This window comes from Camelus bactrianus, chromosome 29 (assembly GCF_048773025.1).
Source record: "Camelus bactrianus isolate YW-2024 breed Bactrian camel chromosome 29, ASM4877302v1, whole genome shotgun sequence".
Lineage (NCBI taxonomy): Eukaryota > Metazoa > Chordata > Mammalia > Artiodactyla > Camelidae > Camelus > Camelus bactrianus.
In genome coordinates, this window is record NC_133567.1 from 5,702,135 (window position 1) to 5,724,095 (window position 21,961).

Here is a 21,961-nt window from a genome sequence, read left to right on the forward strand (position 1 = left end):
AGCCAGTCAAAAGCAGGGCTTCAGTTTACCTCCCTTCTCCCGGGACTTGGGTCTGAAGACAGTTCCGAAAGTGTAAGAATGACATTTCACAACATGACGTGTGGTTTTCTAGAAGGATCAATACTTGAAATACCTAGTACTTTGTAATAAATCATTTAAATAAGAAAAGGAACTTTCATTACAGAAAAATACTTTTAATGTCATAGAAAAGATGAGGATTTCACAGCTACTGTGGAGCAAACTGTCCTGTGCACAGAAGACTGTTGTAAGAACTGCTAACCCTTCCCCACACTCTCAGACTCTGGGGGCAGTAGGTTATAGAAAGTAACCACTCCATGAAAACAAATCCCCCAGAGCCCACTGGGCAGTGGCCGTGTGGACTAGGGAGACATGAGTGACTGGGCAGAGAGCACTCACATCTCCTTGGAAAATCCTTACATTGTTCAGTGCCTCTTGGAAGCTGCCCCGGCCGGGTTAACATCTCTGAGCTGTTCCCTCTGCCCCCAAGCCCATCTTCTGACCATCATCGCCTGCCTTACAAATGCACGTTTACCCTGAATGCTGCCGCGTCCTCGCCTGCCTGAGGATGGCAACTGATGGCTTTCAGTGAAGTCACCACAATTTAGAAAGTTTAAAACCACAAATGTTTCTTGCGGTAAAACTTCTAATTACTATAATTGCACATTCACCAGTTCATTTAAAAGTTTGGTTTAAAAATACATTAAATCGAGTTCAATAATACTTGAGGAAAAGGCACTTAATACTGCAGTTTCCAGAACGTGATCTGTCTGTCCTCCCCGCCCGTGATGACGCTGCTGCACTGCTCGTTCATCCACATGCACGTCACGGCTCCTGCGGGAGAGGCGTGGGGTCAGGGCGCGGCGGGGACCTGCCGGCGGACCAGCACGGCCTCCGCACAAGTTAAACACAGCGCTCAGTACAGGGAACCTGGGAGGAGTAAGGAACCAGGTAAACGCAAAGCTAACGCTAAAACAAGCGGCAATTACGGATGCGGAAGAGAATGCAAAGGTTATACACTGACAACCAGGGTCAGGAAGCGGCAGGGTGGGGAGGGAACTGGTGTGAGTTTGCTGATTTACTTCCACTTCTGTTGCAAGGAGGCGAGGTTTCTGAACGCTAGTGAGCTGAGGAAGAAAGGCAGACTCACCACTAACACCCACCCACAACAGTGACCTGGGGGAGAAAAGGCGGCAAGTCAACAGATGCTCGTAACCATGGATCCTGGAAGAATTAAAGCCGCCGAACAATCGGGAGGAAGACATGCCCGTGTCAGCAACACCGAAAACCAGTGGGCAAAACAACTGCACACAACTGCACACCCTCCGCTCAGTAACAGTAGGCACGCCCGGCACCAGCTGGCGCAGGTCCTCCAGGGAGGAGCCTGCGTGGTAGTCAGAGGAAGACTTTGTTTTCACTGTTAATTCATGACTTTTTAACTCTGCAGGTATTAAATAAACCATTACAGCTTTTACTACAGTTTCTAATTCTCTACGTGGAAGTTAATGTAGAAACGCCCATTTTGGAGTCAAATGTCAGCATAAATCTAAATCCTGAAGGACCCAAAAGGCGCAGGTCACCTGGGCAGCCAGGGTGCCAGAGGGGCACGTCCATGGCGCAGAGGGCACGGGGGTTGGGGTGGGTGCTCAGTTTGACGCACATGCTCGCTGATGGGGACAGCGGGTCTGAGCAGAGTGCTCCGGGAGGAGGGGCAGGCCAGTGGCTGGCTGCTCACCTGCGTGGCCCCGAATTCTCTCAGTGCTCCTTCCCCCGAGGAGGTCCCAGACGAGCAGCTCGCCAGACTGACTTCCGGATAAAACAGAATTCCCATCCCAGATAAAGCACCTGCGAGAAGGATTTAGAAATCACCATGTCGTCACTCATCGTGAAGGAGGGGTCCACGCAAGCCCAGCGGCATGACTGTGAACTTGTTTGTAAATGGCTTCGCGCTAGGAACTCAAGAAGGGGTACCTCTGGGGCTCGTCCGAAGTCATGGATGAGATGAGCATGCCCGTCTGCACGTCGATGATGTTCAGACAGCCGTCTTCTCCTGTGCTGAGGACGTGGCGACTATCTGGAGCGTGAGGCGAAACACGGATACAGGTTACAGCTTCTGAAGCGCATTGTAAATTAATCTGAGGTTTTATTTCTGAATCCCGTGGCTGGATGCTCACTCGAGCTCCCTGTGCTTAACCAACAATGATTATCCTCTGCTGGAAATGCTTCTGAGATGCTGGGCTGATGACCCTTTGGTGTGAATTCATTTACACCTTATACATTAATTTCTCTAGTGAGGTGAGAAATTAAGAGCAGTACTTAATACAGCTTTTCTAATGGGTAGAGATGTCACAAGGAGACTGAATTCTACTACGGAGCAGCCTTACTTATAGGCAAGACCTCTCAACAGCAGTCTTTTTACACACATTATTTCAATAGTAATTCCAATGCCCTGGTACCATCTGTATTAAAAAGAGATAATTCTACCTGGGCTAAAAGCAGTGTCACATATGGTCCCTGAGTGACACGGAATCTGGTGCAGCATGGTGGCCGTGGTGAGGTCCCAGATAGTCACTGTGCCTTCTCTGGTGCCTGAAACCAGCAGTGTGCCTGCAGCATTTAAACTGATTGTGTCCACCTGCAGAAGCACACACACGGTACCCCGTGCAGAGTCACGGTCGTGAGCACTGCCCGGGCCCATCCACACACGTGGACATGAGCGAGACATCAGCGTCAACACCGCCTACTGTGCGCGAATTCATTTCAGGGAGGGGATCTTCATCTGCCAGTGGCTACAAGGATGTGTTGCCGGGGTAAGTGTAATGCTCTCGTCGAAAGAGGCTAAAAGGGACAGTTTCAGAGGGACACCCCATGAGGAATGAACGGCCGCGGGGTCCCTCAGTGCCAGCAGCACGGCTGACCCATGACTGAGGGGTTTGGGGGAGGTGGAGGGCGTCTCTGGGTTACACCCGCCTACCCATCTTGAATTACACACTAAATGAAGATTTCTCAACCTCAGTCAATCTGACCCCGCAAACCGGGCATCGGTTCGCAGCCTCTGAGGACAGGCCGTCCTGCAGGCCACGGCGCGAGGTCACAGCCCTGCGGGAATAGAATGAGCCAAAAGGACCCGGTCCCAGGCCTGGCTCTGCCCCAGGCTGTGTGCACTGGGCTGTGCAGACAGGTCCGTGTCCTCAGAGACTGGACGGGTGTCACCCAGACAGACGGCCCCCTCCACCCTCAGGGTCAGAAGACACGAAAGATGATGGGTCACATCTTGTCACCCAAATAGTTTGGGGGTCCTCAAATATTCACAATCTACTCAGAAACTGGACTTACGGAAATCTAGTTAGATAGTAGCTAATTCTCAGAGAAACAGCAAACCGAAACAAAGACAAAGGAGACTTGGAAGCCCGAGAGTCAACTGCAGGCAAAGAACCGAGTCAGCCTGCGATCTCCTCCAATGAGCAAAGTAAAGCCCTAGAGAAGCCAAGACCCCCCTGCTGGCGCGGCCCTGCCGCCGGTACTCACGCCCACGTCGTGCTCCAGCTCGGCCAGCAGGTCAAACTGGTGTCTCCTGGCTGCACTCATCTCGGGAGGGACCCCGGACCACACCTGGGATGGAAGACATTGCAGGAGGTCTCTGCCAACGTTTACTACAAAAGCATGTCTAACGCTCAGGGAAAACCCTCCTGACCGACGTCCCTTTAACACAGTTAAACGTGACCAGCATGACGAGGCCTCGGGAGGCCTGGCCGCTCCCCGCTGCCTGAGCTTCCCCAGAGTCGCCGGCACCGGCGCCCTCCCTCACACCTGCCCTCATGACCCAAGTGTTGCGTGAACTAAAGAAACAGGTGTGCAGAGTGCTGCAGTGTCCGTTAAGGTTTTGCGAAAACTCAAAAAGGCAAGTCACCCAAAAAATGTACTGAAATTCGGGGCCGGGGGCGAGGAGGAGCAGAAATGATGCAAAACTCCTGCAGGAATTCTGATGGTTTTAGGTTCTTGCTTTCGTTTTACATAAACGCAAACTGGACACCAAAGATGATGAATAGTGCCGTGGTTTATGCAGTGAAGTTGTACAGAAATGCAAAGAAAAGGTCAATATGGGCCGACATCGATGCTGACAGTGTGCGTTTGTCTGGTCTAACCTTAAATAAAAAGCATCCTCTGTTAACGGCCCCCCACGGTAGCCCGGTCTTTTCTGATGGCCTGGCTGGCTGCTCGTTCTACAGCCGAGCTACACCCTCTAACGAGCACGCAGCCATCCCGCCCCCGGAGAACACACAGTACGCAATTGTGAAGACCTGTCATGTTAAAAAGGGCACACGTTAAACAAACAATAATCTTCACTATCCTCACAGATCCCTCACTCTGTGAAAAATCGGGGAAAAGTGACTGAACACATTAACAACAGGCGGCTGACTGGCTTCTCAGGCTGGCCTCTTCCACACATTTCAATTCAGAAACTCCCTACAAACCTTCACAGTCGAGTCCCAGGACGCAGAATACAGCCTGCTGTCGAGCCAACAGATTTTACTAACAGCATCGTCATGCCCCATCAGCGTGTCCTGGCATCTCCCAAACGCCACGGAATAAAAGTAGCTGACAAGAAAGATGAGAACTGTTGAAACCGCCCGCTGACGTTGTGGCTGTTAAACACATTTTGCAATTAGTATCGTTTAAATCTACGGGTACTAAGGCCCGCTGAAATGACAAATTACTTGTTCTCGTGACAGTAAACCAAAGTGGGAATTTAAAAGTAGGAATTTCCAGGTCTGGCTCATCTGTGTTTTCACCTGAGTTTAAAAACTCAGAGGAAAATAGAGTCCAACGGGAGAAGTGATTAGATTCAAATCATCACACTGAAACCCACTGTCCTCACCAAGCATCTAAACAACGGGAGACCCTGTGCTTGCCCGCCTCGCGTCCACAAAGGGAGCGTGTGGTGTTACAGGGGGCATGCGGACACCTACACGTTATTGTCCCACGAAGAGCTTATGACAGTGGCATCTCCCGGTAAAAGTAAACACGACGACAAAGCCTGAAATGCAAATAATTTGACGTTAAATGATTTACAAAAAGCAGTGAATCCTTAATGTGGTAAAATGATTTCATAAGTTCCTCCCCCAAATTAATGCTCAAATTCTCTTTGTGTTGGCCTTCCTCATATTTGCGAAGTTTCTTTTCAACTGGCTGATTCCAGTTGCCGAGCTTCCTCCAAAATGTAGGAAAGGAAGTCAAAGTGTGTCAAGTGTACGAAGACCCACCCTGACGGTTCTCGGGGCTCCGGGCGCCCTTGCTGCCCTGGGCCAGGCGCCTCCGACCATGTCGGAGTGAATCGTGGGGATGCAGGCCAGGATCCAAACACACACTCTGGGGCACGGACTCGGGGGGAAAGGGAACCTTCCGGAAGTCTTTAGGGAACTGCAGTAGCTTTCAGATGACCGACATTAACAACAAAATGTGTTTTTTCAGAAGAACTGGTTTTCTAGTCGTAGGTATCCTGCCAACTCAGAAATGCGTTAAATTCTGTAACACACAAGCATTTAGTCTGACAGTTCCCAGAAAAGGGAAGATTAAGGAGAATTCTACTGGGTAGCACTTTAAATTTTTTTAAAAAGTGACAAATGAAATCACAATATTATGAGAATGAGAATGCCTGGAAAAACTTCTAATTTAACTTAGGAGTCATCGAGCTGAGGCATTCCGTAGCTACCGCACGGGAACAAACCCGACTGTCTGGGAGGAAGCAAAATGTCATACACGTGTGTGTATAAAACAAGCCGCTCCGTGAATTTCTGTCGTAACACAGATGCAAAGTTAAAATGACCTCAACTCACCATATTTGAAAATGATATACTTCTTTGTAGCATCTTGGATTCTTTGGAAAACATCTTCAGCGTGGAGTCTGATTTAATAATGACAAAGCAAACATGTAAGAAAGATTTCCTGACCTTTACAGATACTGACCAGCAAGTGCATGCGAGGCACTGGGGGAGGTGGGGGGGATGACGGGCGAGACGCCGAGGGCCGCCCCCCAGGACACCCCAGACATCTCTGAAGGTCTGTGACCTATGACACACAGATTAGCCTAAAGCCACGGCCGAATGCAGAGTTAAGTCTAGTAACTTATAAATAAGCTAAAGAACAGGAAAATAGCAATTTTAACATTAAAGAAAACAAAAAAATTTTTTTTAAATGTTTTTAAAATAGCTTTTAAAATATTTAATTTTTTTTTAAAAACCCAATTATGGTGTGATATCCTTGTACTGAATTAGCATCTGTGGACAGGAACCGCTAACTTCCTAAATACTAAACTAGGGATTGAAATGTCCAAGCGTTTAACTTCCTTGCTAACAGAAGCTTTAAAAAGGTGCACCCAGACAAGCTCCACACCAAGACCCGCAAACCACAATGTGCTCCCAACACCCCGCGTCCGAAATACGTAACAGCACGTTTCCTCATCTGGAAACACACAACGTGACACAGAACAGGTCAGCATGAGCTTTAAGTAATTTCTACTTTCCTCTGTGTAGTAAAACTGAGTATTTCAACCTAAGTTTTGCGACAGCAACACACAGGAGTGAGCCGGGACATGCGTAGGAAACCATCCCCCAGCCTGGCCGGCGGCTCTCCCAGGCGCCGGGGCCCGTGGTGGCCCAAGTGTCTACACACCGGATGCGTGTCCAGCAGCAACACGAGTGTAAATGTCAGTGCAAATAAACCGGTCACATGGATTAGTAAGAGCGAAGGAAAAACCAGAAAAAACAAAAGCTTTTGACCAAGACACCCCCACTCCCTGGTCGTTGGCCAGTTCACAACGAAGCAATATGCTAAACAGGCCTCAGAGGTTTAAAGCCTGGGTGCTTGTAAAACTCAGTTTACAAGGTCACGTGAGTACAGGGAGCTGAAGGATTTAACGAGCCACGACAGACAAATCCAGCCAAGAATGCAGGCTTCACTCAAAGATAAAGCGTTTTGTCTTGGGTTAAAACATTGGCAAGCTCAGTGGGGAGGACTCCTGGCAAAGCACCATGGCCTCCTCCCGTCAGAGCGCCATCGTCCAGGTGACCCCTGCACCCTGGGCAGGGCGTGGGCCTCCTCTGGTCTCCGGCAGAGTCGTCTTCCGTGCCTCGTGGAGTTTTGTGTTACAAAATCTGAGATCGTATTTGAACGAGGCAGGAAGAACACGCCATGGAGGCGGAACCACAGGCAGAGTCTGGGAGCGGCAATTTTGATTCGCCCGGAAATGGGTGCTAGGACAGCGCCTTCTCTCACTTAGTGGACGAAAAACACACTTTCTTGCAACGAAGACTGAAGGACAGGCAGCCAGCTACTCACAGCCAGCTACCAGCTCGGCCAAGCAGCTGTCTTAGAACCCTTCCCTTCTCACCTTCACTCTGCAGAGGGCCTGTCACCAAGCTTAGGGCAGGACGGGGACAAGATGTGCTTTAATGACATACTGTGCACCCTGCCCGGAAAAGCATGGCTGTAGACGGCAGGAGGTGCTTAATGCTTAGTCTCTTTATGAGATCAAAACAGTGAAATTCTAACGTGCCATTAAGATGCAGTTACATGTCCTCTTCCTTGGGCCACGGCAGGGCTTTTGCACAATTCTGATAACACCTAAGCCCATTAACAATGTGTGACTTAGACTTCGAGCTGAGTCCTGCAGTCAACACGCTGGAATATACGCTGAGTGACAAAAACAAAAGCCCAACAGCACATCTGGCTCCCTACCTGTGACGCCTGGGGTGGGACCCGGGGGGCGGGACCTGTTGCCTGTCCCTTTGATTCTGGGAAACCTTGCCAGCCACAGAAAGGTGTTTTCCCAGTATTGTTTTGGGCAAATCACCATGGAATTGTATGGCATCAACCACCAATTAACTGCTCGTAATTTATTCCCCGTGGAGGCAGCAGAAGCAGGGACAGTCCAGACGGAGTGAAGGAGCCCGTCTTCAGGCAGGAGGACATACCTTGTGAGGTTGTGAAGACGGACGAGCCGTTGCAGGAGACTGCGATTCCAGTGACTGCCCTGTTTGAAGACAAAGTTTTATAAATTACCATCAACCGTGTGCCAGGACAGCCGTCTCTCCAGGGCCTTGATCTGAGTGGGTTCAGTCCGAGCTGCTGTCCCCTTTCCTTCATGACGTGAATGCTGGCTGTGGCCCACCTGAGACCAGCCGCGGCCAAGTCACAGGCGGCGGCCCCTCATCCTGTTCTAGTAACACCTGGGGCTGGGACCACCCACTCTCCCTCCCCAGGCCACTGCCGGGGACGTGCGAGGTCGGACACACACGTGTGACACCAGGGAACCAGCTGCCAGCAACCATGTTACTGGAACGCCTCACTCGCTTCTGCCCAGTGACAAGGCCACTGTGCGGCCCGCATGTCCTCTTAAAGGTTCATTTGTGTCCTCACGGCCTCGGAGCATAAGGCCCCTTCCTACGTGCCATTTAGAGAAGTCGAGGAAAGGAAAGCATCAACAAATTCCAACCAGCCAGGTGGGGCTATGAGTCCCCTTCCGGAGGCTGTGCTCTGGTCTGGGGCCAGTGCTCCGATGGGGCCTGGCTGTTGAGTCCCACTCATGACCGACGGTGAGCCTGACAATGGAACGTCAGACTGGACATGGAGCAGGACAACGGTCTCGTCCCTGGGCCCGGGCTTCCCACCTGGGACAGGCCGGGTCAGGCCAGGTCAGCGCTTCTCAGGCCCCTCCCCATCCCTCTACCTGCACAGGGGAGACCCGCTGAGGCCGACAGCAAGCCCGAGGTTTTGGAAGTAAAGTGGGTTTTTTTGTAAATTCTTGTGAGATTTGCAATGTTGTGTGGGTGTGTGTATGCACGCACATTTGTTATCATTTTTTAAAAAAGCTACATTTTCGTGTGTGCGCGCACGTGTTGCGTGCACACTGGTTATCATTTTTTTTTAAAAAGCTGGATTTTCCCCAACAATATCAGCATATGCAACATGGTGGTAAGGGACAGCGTTTCTCCTGAAGCTTCACATTCTCATGGACCCAGGGGGCCATGCGCCCACCAGAGAGGCACCCGGCCACCTGCTGTCTGCAGACCCCGTCTCGTGCTCCAGAATGACCGAGGGCACAAATGACACACATCTGTCTTGTGCCAAACCTTCCTGGTCACTCTGACCTCAGATGGCTGGTCACTGTGGACATCTGAGGGGCACAGACAGCAGTCAGCACGGCTCTGAGAGAGCGCTCGCCCTGGACTCAGTGGCGCCAGGCCCCCCGGCCGAGGCCGCCGCGGGCGCACACGTGCTCACTCACTCTTTGTGGATCCTGTGCTGCTCGTACAGCTGCAGTTTGGTGATGTTGCTCCAGGCCAGCGTTCTGCTCTCCTCCGTCAGGTCTTCAAAAGACTCTTCACCTGGAGAGACTGCATCCAGCGGCAGCCGAGTCAGCCGCCGCCTCTCTAACAACGCCAGAGACCGTGAGCCTCAGGCCACAGTATTTTCTGTTAGAATCAAACAACCAGCAAAGCGCAACGCCCCCAGACAGAACTGCTCTCAAGGGCGCTGTTCGATGGCTCCACGTTTGTCGAGGGAGAAGAAGGTATGTGATCTCAATAAAAATCATTCGCGGAAAGACTAAGAAGTGTCTCTGACCACTACAGTGCTTTTGTACCTTTACCGAGGTTTGCAGCTTTCAGCAGGCCCCCGAGTTAGGAGCCTCAGGACACACAAGACCGATGATAATCTTTGCAAAAACCTGACAGCTCCCTAAGAACACTGCAGGCTGGTTTTGGGTTTAGTTTTGAGAGGGAAAAAGAAGAGATGAAGCCAATCATGGCTGTGCCCCTGGGGCAGGCCTAGCCAAGTGGTCCCCTCACTTCTGTTTAAGGGCAGCAGCCATCGCCCTTTTAAATAATCCCGGCGGGGAGCGCCCTGTGACTCAGCAGAGCACGGGTCTAAGGCACCGCGAGGTAATCCTGTGGTCTCTCTGACTTAGTCCGTGGGGCTTTCTCCTTAGGGAAGTGCTCGTGGCCAGCGCGGGTCACGCGACCGCAGGGAGTGCCGCCTCCGCAGCTGAGCGCCTCGCCGGCCGTGTGGCCTGAGAAGCCTGGACAGGCCTGGGGCAGAGAGGACTGGAGACAGGAAGGGACCATGCACTTCTGCTCCCGAGGTTTCATGGTGTCAGACCCCTCCCGGGAGCCTGCTGTGCGAGGCTGTCTCCTGTGCAACGTAAAACACGACAGCCGGGCAACGGTATATTCTCTCCTCTCTTTCCAAACACCAGATCTCAGAACAGTCAGGTTCAGCTCTGCCCCAAGCACATGCCTGGCACACTCTGTAAATGACTGACTAGGAAAATAGAACCAGGTGAAGAAATCAGAGCGCCTTGACTTCACGATCTGCATCTGGGGTACCGGATGCTCTGGGGTAGAGAAGGGCGATGTGACCGTTAAGGCGGCCACGGCCGGGACGGGTGGATGAGAAAAAGGGGACGGACAGCCAAGAATCCAACACCAGCTTGGGAAACCACAGGAAAGGAAGAGGACGTAACAACAACGCAAAACACTGCTGAGCCCCAGATTAAATCACCAAAAAATAAAAGCGACTGATCTCCTCTAAGGTCAAAAGTTAAAAACAAACCAAACAACAAAAATAGGGTGGTCTGTCTGCAGGAGAAACGCAGTCAGAGGTAAAACAGAATCACCTCTGAGCCGCCCAATGTCCCTGTTTCGTGTCTACTCCAGAATCTTCAGAAACACCTTAATCAGAAAAGAAACAGAAGACGCTCCCGATCGCTCTCCTTACAAAAGTTACCTGGAGAATCGGCTGTGGACGCGTTACAACTCGAGGGCTGGGACCCACTTTTAAACCTAGGGGTGATCCTTCGAGGATGCGGAGTCGCAAAGAGCTGTTTGGGTGTCTGTCCGAACTCCAGGATCTGGGTGAGCACGGCCACCTTCTCGTCAGGGTCCTCCATGCTTTAGGACAGGAGAAGCGACGTGGTGAAGCAGCAGGTTCAAGCTCCCCAGAAGCAGGAACCCCAGACAACACAGAGTAACAGGGGCGAGATGAACCCTCCGACGGTAACAGTGGCTACGTGCAGGGTTGTCTGCACTGTACCCCAGGTCGGCAGGTAAGTTTCTGAGGCTCAGCAACTTACATAACGGTGAAAGCAAGCTACAGTTCAGTGTCAGATTTCCATCCCTTAGTATCAAATAACCACATCCATCATTTAGACAAAGAGGCAATTTGTAAACAGAAACCCCTTACAGACACACAAGTACCTGTTCAAGTCTACGCCTCCTTCGTAGGTCAGGGGATGAAATACTGTAAAAAAAGAGATGTGAGATAGAACATGGCTGAAAGAGGAACCCTTTTGTTAGAACATATGCTCCGTTGAGAATTGCAAAAACTCAGCAATTTTAAACTTTTATTCAAAGAAACTGAATTTCATTCTGCAAAACAGCCTAGTAATCTCCAACGTGGGTAAAAAATCAGCCTGAACTATTATCTTTCCCTGAGCAGCAGTGTACCTGGCGCTGAGATCACCTGTCGTCCCAGGGTCTTTCTGGGTCAGTGCCCCTCTGCTCCGGGGGAGCCCGGCCCGGCCAGGTGTGCCAGGGGTCGGCCCCACGTCCCCGTTACCTGCGTCGGGAAGTCCGGAGGAGGTGAGAACTACATGAGGAGCAGGTGAGGGCTGCCGGCTTCCTTCTGCTCAGTTAAAAAGAAACTCTGGGGCCTTCTTAGGAACTGAGGTGGCTGTTCTAGCGTACTCAGACTGAGCTCTGAGAGAAACGACTGAATGGGATGGGAGTACAAGCTAGAATTACAAGACTTTAGAGAAAGACTTCTTGGGACCACAGAGAAGCAGGTGATCTCCAGGCGACAGTCCTTCCTCCTCTTTTACCCTCAGTGTCTGATCGGGGTCCCTGAGCCAGCGGGCACTGCCTGCTGAGACAAGGTGCTTCTGCGCAGGAAGTAAGCTGGACCATTCTGAACTCGTTTTTGGTTTGCTTCTGTTTAAACGCTAAGTGAAGTGTGGACGACAGGGACCCACCGTTGTGGGCTCCAACTGCGTCCCCTCCTTTCTGCTTGTAGCCGAACACGAGGTCGATCCACTCGTGCAGGTGCTCGGACACGTAGCTGCTCTCCAGTGCCTCCCTGCTCTTCCGCAGAAAGTCCTCGGGACCTAGGAGGTCAGACACGGCTGAATCAGCCCAAGTCACCCTTTGACTTTCTCCCGTTTCTTCTGTCTGTCCATGGGCAGATAGCGCTTCTGGGATCAGCAAGAGGGACGTGTTTCTTGCTTAGTGAGGTTATTCCCTCCCATCATATATAATATAAATTTGAGGGGGAGTTGTGGCAAAAATGATTTTCACAACATTCAGGTCTCTCCAATACATAGTAAATGTTTTTACATCATAGACTCAGGATACTTACAATTTGGAATAAGACTGTTACCTCATTTAGACAGAATTATAATGTTATTTTTTAAAATCTAGGCAATTGAATAATTAATTAGTCATACTGAGACCGCACTGCCAGGCAGAGGACTTGCCTGACTCAGTACGTCTAACTGGTACTCACTCCGCGCCCACGGGGGAAGCTTGACGTCATCAACCATCTGCCCTCCTTGTCTCTTCCCCAAATCCAGCTTCAGACTATTGATTAAAAAGCTGACGTCATCACCGTAGAACTCCGGAATCAGCTGAAAGTTTCGGGGGGGGGGGGGGGAAGAACAACATTTTTAAAGCCGTTAGAAACCACCAGTCCGGTGAACCATTAGCGTGGGGACTGCTCACCTCTTTAAAATCGGTTGCACCATCCAAACAGTTTTTCCAAGTTTCTGCGATACTGAATGTGAAAAAAGGTGACAGTGATTTTGAATCAAGGGTATGGAAGCAGCAGCAGCAGCACTGTCTGGGAGCCCGGCTTCTAGGTACACTCTCGGTAACTCATGATTTCCCCATACCCACATGAGGGTCCACCTGCGACAGAAGAGAAAACCCTGGGCCCACTCAGGGAGGGACCACGGGGCCAGGACATGGACCCAGAGGGGACGTCTCCAAGGCCAGGTCGGGAGCCCCCCCAACACCACAGCCTCATCAGGGGGCCACTGGAGGCAGGTGCTTAAACACTGAAAACTGAGCATGACTATTTTAATAGCTCATTTCAAAAATGGGCTATAAATAAACACATGCAGAGCTTCGAAAAAGGTTGGAAAGACACAGACCAAAAGATGAACACAATGAGTATCATCTCTGCATGGTCAGATGCCCAGCGAACTTAATTTTCTTCTTTATATTCTCTGATTATTTTGGGTAAGAAAATATTACTTTATAATAAGAAAAATTACTTAAACACACATGGGGGATTGTATTCAATTCACAGCAGGATTATTTACAATAATGAAATGTTGGAAACGCTCTAAATGTCCAACAGAGAAACAGCTAAAATAAAGAGTTCAAGTGAATTACGGCATAGGTTAGGAAGTGATACAGTAATTTTAAAAAAATCACTTTTTTGAAGAACATCTAATAATATGGGAAAAACTTCAAGATCTAATATGAAGCTACAAAAGGCAGGACAAAACCCTGTATTTAAAACATGTTCTCACATTCACACGTACACACACACGGCCATACAAAGCCTGAGAGGAACAGGCGGAGCAATTTCTGCAGTGTTTTTTTACATTTCCTTCCATTTTTGTTTGTATCTAGGGTTCAGACGTGAACACACTGCGCATGCGTAATTAGAAAGCGTAAGGGGTGTTAGGCGAGGCATCGCGGCACACCTGTTGAACATTCTATCTGCGTTATCGAATCTTCCATTCTGCAGACATAGCATGTACTCTGGCGCTAGAGGGGGAGAAAAATCAGAGTTGGGATCACGATCACAGCCTCGCGGAAGAGTCCACGTGAAATAACGCTGAACCGGGAGTGGCGACGGCATCTTACCGATCCTCACAAGATAGAACAGCACGTAGCCCGGGGAGGAGTAGTGGCTGCCGTACATGAACTTGGGCTCCGGCATCTCCTGGTAGCGCGCCTGCAACACACGGAGCACGAGTGCTGCTGGGTGCGCGCGGCCGTGACTCCGGCAGCAAAAGCCTGCAGGAGTCCCGGCGCGGATACATTCTATCCCCTCGCTTCTCTCCTGGGCAGGAACAGGAGACCATGACAAAGAGCGGGGATCTGAATAAACACAGCATTCCTGCCAGAAGGGTCTTGGTTTTCTTGGCCCAGGGGTAACAATGTTGGGGCTGGACTGAAGAGAAGAAATTTCATGCATCTCCTGTGCAATTCACCCGAGAGCACCCTCAGGAAAATAAATCAGCTCAGCCTCTTACCTCCTGGATCGGAGGCAAAAATGCAAATGGTGAGCAGCAAAACTCATGGGGCAAGGACGGCAGCGGGCAGAGATGGGAGGGAGAAAAAACCCGCGCGGACCCTTTGGTCCCTTGGGATAGACCCGCCCTAAGTCTGCAAGAAAAGAGCTCCAGGTGCTACAGAAACCAGGCCAGGGCTCCCGGCTGCTCAGAAACGAGGAGCCCCCGAGCCCACATACCAGCAGCCTCTCCAGCCGTTCCTTATTGAGGGCCCCTACTGGCTTACTGAGGTCCCGGAAGGTTCCTGGATTTGACAAATCTATAAAATAAACAAATGTTTAAAACGTAATGAATTCAAATAAGTAAAGCAAGCAAGTTTATACTTAACCTTATCTCCCTGAACTGACTCGCACGCACACATTTATTTCCAAATAATAAATCATTTTTAAAAAAATCAAGACAGACCCATTAGAATTACAGTATTTCCTATGGTTATTTATACAGCTATTAAGGTTAGAATGTGGGCGTTTTAAGTTAGTGACAGCCGCTCAGGTAACATCTCTAATGTGAAAATACCCTGCATATTGATTTTTATAAAGAGACCTGATTAAAAAAAAACTACATTCCAAGTAAAACAACAACAAAAATAAACAAATTTCAAAAGCCATTATTCTTCTGCCAAGATTTACTTTTTAGGTATGAATCACAGTGAATATTATTATTCTGTGACAACAGCATAATTCGAGAACTGGAGACCTGAACATTATCAGAAATAAATTGTGTTCCTAGAAAATGTTACCTTCTGTTACCCCTTTCAAGTACAAGAGTTCAATTTATGAACTGCCAAAAGTAATTTATTGCTCACAATATCTAATTTTAAGATATTACAAAATAAAGTTACAATCACATTCTATTAAAATAATTTGAGAATGCAGTCTATACACCACAAAGTTAAAACAATCATCTCTCAGTAATGTAATAATTGATCATTTTTACTTCCTCCTTTGAGTCAGTACTTTCTAAGAGTCCCATCATGAATAGCTATTCCGTTCAGTAATCACATTTCTGAATGTGAATTTAAAAATAATATAACCTGAGATGCAATTTTCCAAGTGAAAAACTTAACTATTTCACAACGTGGTACTAAGAGGTAATAAGAGGTAATAATGGTCACACAGGCTTAAAATTACATGCATGTTTTCTGGGTGTGTCCTTCAAGAAGTAGGTGAGTACTTTTTTTCAGGACTAGAAAAACTCAGCGACAGTAAGAAACATACGGATGCGTGGAATTCACATAACACTTCTCCGGTGTCGCGGAGGGGAGACCGGCCACCCCGCGCGGTAAGGCGGCCACGGAATTGACTCTGCTCAGGAACCATGACGTGGCCCCACGGTGGCCCGTCCTCTCTGCGCTGAGCGCGGGGGGCCCTTACCCAGCTCGGGGCTGCTGTAGTCGCTGACCACCCAGGGGAACACCGGGTACTGGGAGAGGTCGTTGCAGCTGCGGTCGGCCAGGCTGTTGAGGTGCAGCAGGTACTGGTAGTTGGACAGGTGCCCCCGCTGCCACTGCAGCGTGTAGCTCTCGGCCGAGCGCTCCGCCACGTGGTGCTCTGCGGGGACAGGCCGCTGGGTCACTGCTGCGCCCGCACGCACGTGACAGCCCTGCCGATGTTTCCCATGCAGACCCTCCCACCCATCTTTGAAAAGCCCATTTTAGAACAAGAAAAGCAGGCTACGATCTGTTCTGTTAAGAATGAGCATCTCCAAGATCCAGGAGGGAAACTTACTAAATACAGGATATAAAACTTATCATACCTGTTAAATACATGCTGTAAAGCAAGTATGAAAGTGTGGAGCAAATGTATAAATATTACATGGTAACGAAATATTTGCTATGTTACATACAGGCTACAACACGTGCTAACAAAGAACCCCTCCAAATGGGCTTGAGTTTCACTGCCCTTAAGAAGCCATGACTGTAAAAGTTTGTTTCCTCCATTTTTAACGAAATCAAAACAAAAATCTTCCAGTTTTCTTTCAGATCTGGAAGAGGGGTATTATTGTGAATTTGTGAACGACTACATATTATTTATGCAAATGAGGAATAAGGAAAAGAATAAAAACTGCTGAGGGAGAAAACAGGTCTGTGTCGGGAGGAAGCAATTTCTCAACCCCGCAGAGCCAGAAAGACCACACGAAAAATGGAATCACAGACCGTGTGGCACTGACAATAACTTTCCTGTAAAATGAGTCAACTGTTCTATTTTGTTCAGGAAATTTTGCTTTTTATTGGCTGCATCAAGCAACGTATCTAAGTCATTCGTTGATTCAATATTTATTTTTATTTATTTTGCCAAGTTTCTTCTCTAATCAGCTACTAGGAAAGGGCTTAAAAAAAAAAATCACAACATGCATCCTCTGATTTTCCATTCTCAGAACACATCAGAGAAAGTCTGGACAATATGAGGAATAAACTCAGGCAGAACCAACAGCGTCACAGAAGCAGACTCTTTAGGCCACGGCAAGTTTTCTAACTTGAGATTTTTTTTTTTAGGACTCACCATGAAAATTGAGTTTTTTGTTGTAATCTTGTTAGAGTTAGAGAAGTTAAATGAAAAAAATTAAATCCACAGGCAGGAGATAAAAGTAAACTTGTATCAAAGCTACATTAATGCATTAAGTTAAACTGAACAGCTTAATGTGAGAAGAAAAAAATAATGAATTCTAAAAGCCACTATAAAACAAAGTATGTTCCTTATTGAAAATAAACTATTCCTCCTTGCAGGAAAATTTCCTTTCTAAGGGAGTATGCTGCATAGGGCGCAGACGGCTTCTCTGGACACTAGGGCAGCAAACAAAACTCAGGTGGTGTTAGCAAAACCCCAACGTCTGTTTTTAGAAGTCATTCCATTCTAGTCAACGGGAAGCTCTGAAAGCAAGGATTTAATTCAGCCATACAACTTAAACATGCTTATGCTTGAAAAGAAAAACACAGGTGTTCTCTCGGATAAAGGTGGGAAAGTTCACATTTCCTATGGAAGATCGTGGAAATACTAGTTAAAAGCAAACCGATTCCCGTGGGACTGCGTTATACTTTTCATGTGTTCCTTTTGTACTTTTTCCAGCTTTGTGACTTAAGACCACAGTTAATGATCACAAACACATGACTGGATAACTCAGTCTCCCATGAAGAAACTCAGACCTGGTTTTCATAACTGGACATCAAAAGTAATTAGGGGATTCTTTGTAATCTGTTCAATCGGGGGGTTGTTAAGATGTGAAAAATATTTAAATATATTTATCACGAGTTTTTAAAATACAGAATTGGAGTGAATTATTAACAAATTTCATTTGTTTCCCTTAGTTTTTTAAAATGCCTTTCTGCCACCCAGTGCTGCTGATGAGAAGAAATAAACAGAACCACAGGGAGGTGATTCTCAAGACAGCACTTTTCTTCTCGTTCCTTCCTGTCCCAGTTACTCGGGATTTGAACGACCTTCACATGGACAGATAAAATGAAGGGTGAGCGCCAAACCTAGATACGTAGCAATATAAAAGTAGAGGTCGTCTCGGTCTTGAGGTTCGTAGAACTTCAGGTAGATGTCGGAACACAGGTCATCTTCTGTGCAGAACACTTCCAAGCCCTGTAAGTCCAGAAAGAAAAGAATCCAACCGCATTCACCTTTCAATCCCAGTATAAGCGACATCACCACCAAGGCCACCAATTAAACTTCTCTGTTTTTTGTCAGTTTCATATGCATATTCTCCAACTACAAATCGGATTTAGCAATACACACAAATGTCCTAAGAACAAGATGTGTATCCCAGCTCAACTTCATGAAAGCCCTGTTGGTGCTGAACATTGCTACTGATAACAGCATTTCTGAATCTGCGATTTTGTAATTCAAAATTGGCTGACCCAGGTCTTTCTGTATCTTCTTCCAACACAGATATTTAGCTTTCTTTTATAAATTAAATAATGATCATGTCAATTTCACACACGGATCACTGAGCAAGTCCTTCATTTAGTAGGCTGCAATTATCCTTAAGGAAACCAGCTGTGTGGATGTGCTGGTTGGGCCAAGATGGGACGGGAACAGACGGGGAGGGGTGAGCACAGAGCTGCCCGAGGGTCCACTCCAGGCTTTCACTGCTACTGCTGAGGGAACCGAGGAAGCGAACACTTGAGGCTCAATTTCTTGGTAAAGCAGGGCATTACCTACCGCACAGGGGCTGCAGGTAAACGAACACTGTATAGGAATCACCCAGGACACAGAAGGGACTCAGGCAACGTCAGGTTCTTCTCTTTTTCTGACTACACCTCTACGCCCAGAGGAAGAGATTTTTTATAGGACCTGTTTCCCTAATCCTCTATTAGCACTGGAAGGGGAGAGTGGCCTTTTAAGTAACACAGGCAGGGAAACAGTTAAACATCACAAACACAAAACGCAAAAATGATACGCTTAAAATTCGGCAGTGCTTTTGTAATGCCACCAACTTACTGGCTAAGCCTCAGAGGACAGATTTACGTTGATGTCAAATTAAAGCCCCCCGGGACCACGCCTCACGTGGGACTGGTTTCTACAGGAAGCAGGTGAGGCTAACAGAAGAGGGGATGTGCTTATTCAGGGGGGCGACTGGAGAGCCGCCCATGTGATGTGAATGGTTCTTTATCTCTTTCTCCCGCTCACCAGGCCCGAGCGCTGAATTAGCATAACGTCACAGTGAATATAAGGCAACTCCACTGAGAGCTGACCTGGTAACAGCTTCCAAACTGTACTCGGAGACCCAGGCGCCAAGACCCGGGGGTGGTGCTGGACTGGATCTGCAGGCACTGTCCCCATGCAAACCCAGAAACCCTGAGCACTTGGGACGGAGGGACTCCAGAGCACACTAGCCTGCTTGCTCTTGGAGCCAAAAACATTTTCCCAACAGCCCTCTGACCTTTATAAATTTCCAGCTCATCCAAAAGGCGCTGCAAGATTCAGAGCCTGTTTGCTTACAGCGCAACACATCTGCACTTTCCAGACATGCCCAAGGTGTTTACAAGTCAGGAGACCACCTGGAGGGTCAGACAGTCACCCTGCACGACAGACGGCCCATGGGAACTCACCAAAGGCATGAGGCCGTGCCTCCGTTTGTAGATGCGGCGGACGTCCTGGAGGGTTATCTGGACCACGGGTGTCTTGAAAAGTAAAAAGATGGTCTCACACACGAACGTTCTGACAGCGAGAAGCCGCCCTCGGTGTCAGAAAGAGGCAAAGGGGACACAGTCCTGCCTTCTTGACGTGAACGCGGGAACAGCTGGACAGGGAGGTCTCAGAACAGGGCATCTCTCCCCTTACATGCTGGTCTGCCCTTTTCCACCAGCTCTGTGACGGTGGACAAGTCCCCGGGCCCCCACTCAGTACCCCAAAATGATACCACATGCCTCTGCCCTTCCAGTTACTGCAAAGGTGCCAAGTGAGAAGGCGTACAGGGCTGGTACAGACAACTCTCAGGAACCCTGCTGTCTTTACAGACCTACGGTTTGCTCAGAACCGACATACATCCTTAAGAATCCTGTTTTTCACCCCCTTAAAAACTATAGTGTATTACGGCTCATGAGTAACTGTGGTATTAAGCAGGGCCCCTAAACCTTCTGTACAAGGAGGAAAATGTTTCTTGCTTCTCTGGAGTCTTAAAACACCAGGCAGAGAGGAATGAGGGCAGAAAAGGCACTGAGACTGGCTCAAAGGTGACACATCCACCCTCCTCCTCCTCCCAAGCGAGAGGGTGGAGCAGCCTCAGAGGCACCTGCAGGGGTGGAAGGAGCCCGAAGACTGGCCAAGGACCAGCCCCGAGGTCTGGGAAGGGACCACGGCTCACACCACAGACCCTGTGCACACACTCGGTTACTTCTGCAAAAGGTTTGACTTGAGCCACAGCAACAGTGGTGGCTAAGCCCCTCGACTACAGCGCAGAGAATGCCAGCAGCATGTGCACTGTGCCCCCTGGAGGGCCGGGCGAGCGTGCCCCACCACCTGGTGGACACAAGTGTCACAGCACCACCTTTCACTTGGGAAGCACTAGGGCTTCAGTGACACAGGATGAGAACGTGTGTAGCCCTTCCAGGGTGTAGCCTTCTGTGGCAGAACCGGTCCTGCTCTGATTGATGCTGCCGGCCGAATGGTCCAAGTGCACGATCAGAGAGTCTGAGGACTTCTACTCTTGTCAATCAACCACTCTGAGCAGGGGCCAGGTCTAGATGAAGCACCTGAGCTCTGCACGGCTGAGTGCGGAAATCGGAGCTCCTCCCGACCTTCTGACCTCGTGAGGCTAAAGCCGTGACAGAAGCCTGTCTCCACCATCGTACTAGGAGCTTCACAGCCGCCCGATCACAGAATCCCCCCCTACAGGCACCTCTGCCCTGGGGAGAGGACCACTCCGACTGCTTCTTGGGGAAAGATTCCGACCTGAAGATTTTGTTTGTAATTAAGGACAAACAAGAAATCTTGACTTAGGTTTACATACAAGGTGGGCACAGGAAACACCCATTTCCTCTTGATCTCAGCGTATTTCACTGCCCCCGTGCAGACGTGCTCCTGAGGAGGCATAAACCTCTAATGATCCTTTACAAAGTCACGAGGGGCAGGGGTTCTTTTCACAACACAGCAAGTGATCCCCAGCTGGCCGAAAATAGGCCAGGAGAGCTCAAACTCGGGTGCACGTGCATCAGGGGAACTTGGGGAGCCTGACCAGAGGTGGGGGGGCAATTCTGATCCTCCCCAAGACGTGGGAACTCGGTGCCTGTGAAGTCAAGTTCACGGGAAAGGGCTTGAAGACAAACACCGCGATGCGAAGGACGCATCCCCTGGCCTGTGGGCTGACTCACCGGGTACCCATTGAGAGGCTGAAAGTACAGGGTGGTGTCAGTGACGCACACGTGCCCAGGATTCGTCACCAGAGGTGTCACCATCTCTGCTTTGCACTCCATATGCAACGTTTCAGAGACACTCTGGAATCTGAGAATGTATTTTCCAGCAAAAACAAGAAGAAAAAAATCAGAACTCGATCTACTTCCTAGGTGTCACTTTATCTGACGAGCTGCAGTGTGACTTTGCAGAACGTGTGTCTAAACGCTACATTTAACACAAAAAAAATGGTGATACAGATCAGCCACTTAAATAAAACTGACTTTCTTTTAAAGGGTATAATGAATACTTGATTTTTAAAAAGCTGAAGAGGTTACGTATCACCGAAGACAGGAGGGTAAACTACACCAAATAGCCCTTTAGCTGAAGTCTTTACTCCTCCCGCAAAGAGTCAGGACTGGAACTGTTCTTACATGAACATAATTTTCTACTTTCGTGTCCTTAGGACCTGTTCTTACAGTCATATAAATCATGCTCACAGGGAGCATTTACCTCACACAGTTGCAAGGCTGCGGGTACATGACTACAATTACTTGAGTGTCAGTCAGTCCAAAGTACAGCCTCTGTGGAGTTCCTGCAGTCAAACCAAAGGTGACCCTAAACTACTCGAATGAGTCCAAAAGTCCATTTTCTTTTTGTTTTACTAATTAAAAAAAAAAAAAACTAGAGGGGCAGCACCCAACTCATCGATATTTTAAGGCAATTACATCGTCAAACAACAGGGGTAAAA

The 21,961-nt window shown here is 48.8% G+C and overlaps 1 protein-coding gene across 2 annotated transcripts in view; it reads right to left on the reverse strand.

The window, feature by feature from the left end:
- Positions 1–173: 173 nt before the first annotated feature.
- NSMAF (neutral sphingomyelinase activation associated factor) overlaps positions 174–21,961 on the reverse strand; it is a 44,592-nt gene continuing 22,804 nt past the window's right edge. For both annotated transcript variants that reach the window (XM_074354968.1, XM_074354967.1), the window contains 22 exons: positions 21,192–21,321; positions 19,431–19,502; positions 17,853–17,961; positions 15,751–15,927; positions 14,557–14,636; positions 13,947–14,037; positions 13,784–13,847; positions 12,792–12,843; positions 12,577–12,697; positions 12,047–12,178; positions 11,274–11,316; positions 10,804–10,967; positions 9,305–9,413; positions 7,992–8,050; positions 5,856–5,923; positions 4,989–5,056; positions 4,494–4,617; positions 3,547–3,630; positions 2,503–2,653; positions 1,990–2,092; positions 1,754–1,863; positions 174–852 (listed from right to left, as the gene is read on the reverse strand). In XM_074354968.1, the coding sequence (XP_074211069.1) occupies positions 758–852; positions 1,754–1,863; positions 1,990–2,092; positions 2,503–2,653; positions 3,547–3,630; positions 4,494–4,617; positions 4,989–5,056; positions 5,856–5,923; positions 7,992–8,050; positions 9,305–9,413; positions 10,804–10,967; positions 11,274–11,316; positions 12,047–12,178; positions 12,577–12,697; positions 12,792–12,843; positions 13,784–13,847; positions 13,947–14,037; positions 14,557–14,636; positions 15,751–15,927; positions 17,853–17,961; positions 19,431–19,502; positions 21,192–21,321 (2,206 nt within the window). In that variant the 3' untranslated portion in view covers positions 174–757. The remainder of the gene's footprint in view (positions 853–1,753; positions 1,864–1,989; positions 2,093–2,502; positions 2,654–3,546; positions 3,631–4,493; positions 4,618–4,988; positions 5,057–5,855; positions 5,924–7,991; positions 8,051–9,304; positions 9,414–10,803; positions 10,968–11,273; positions 11,317–12,046; positions 12,179–12,576; positions 12,698–12,791; positions 12,844–13,783; positions 13,848–13,946; positions 14,038–14,556; positions 14,637–15,750; positions 15,928–17,852; positions 17,962–19,430; positions 19,503–21,191; positions 21,322–21,961) is intronic.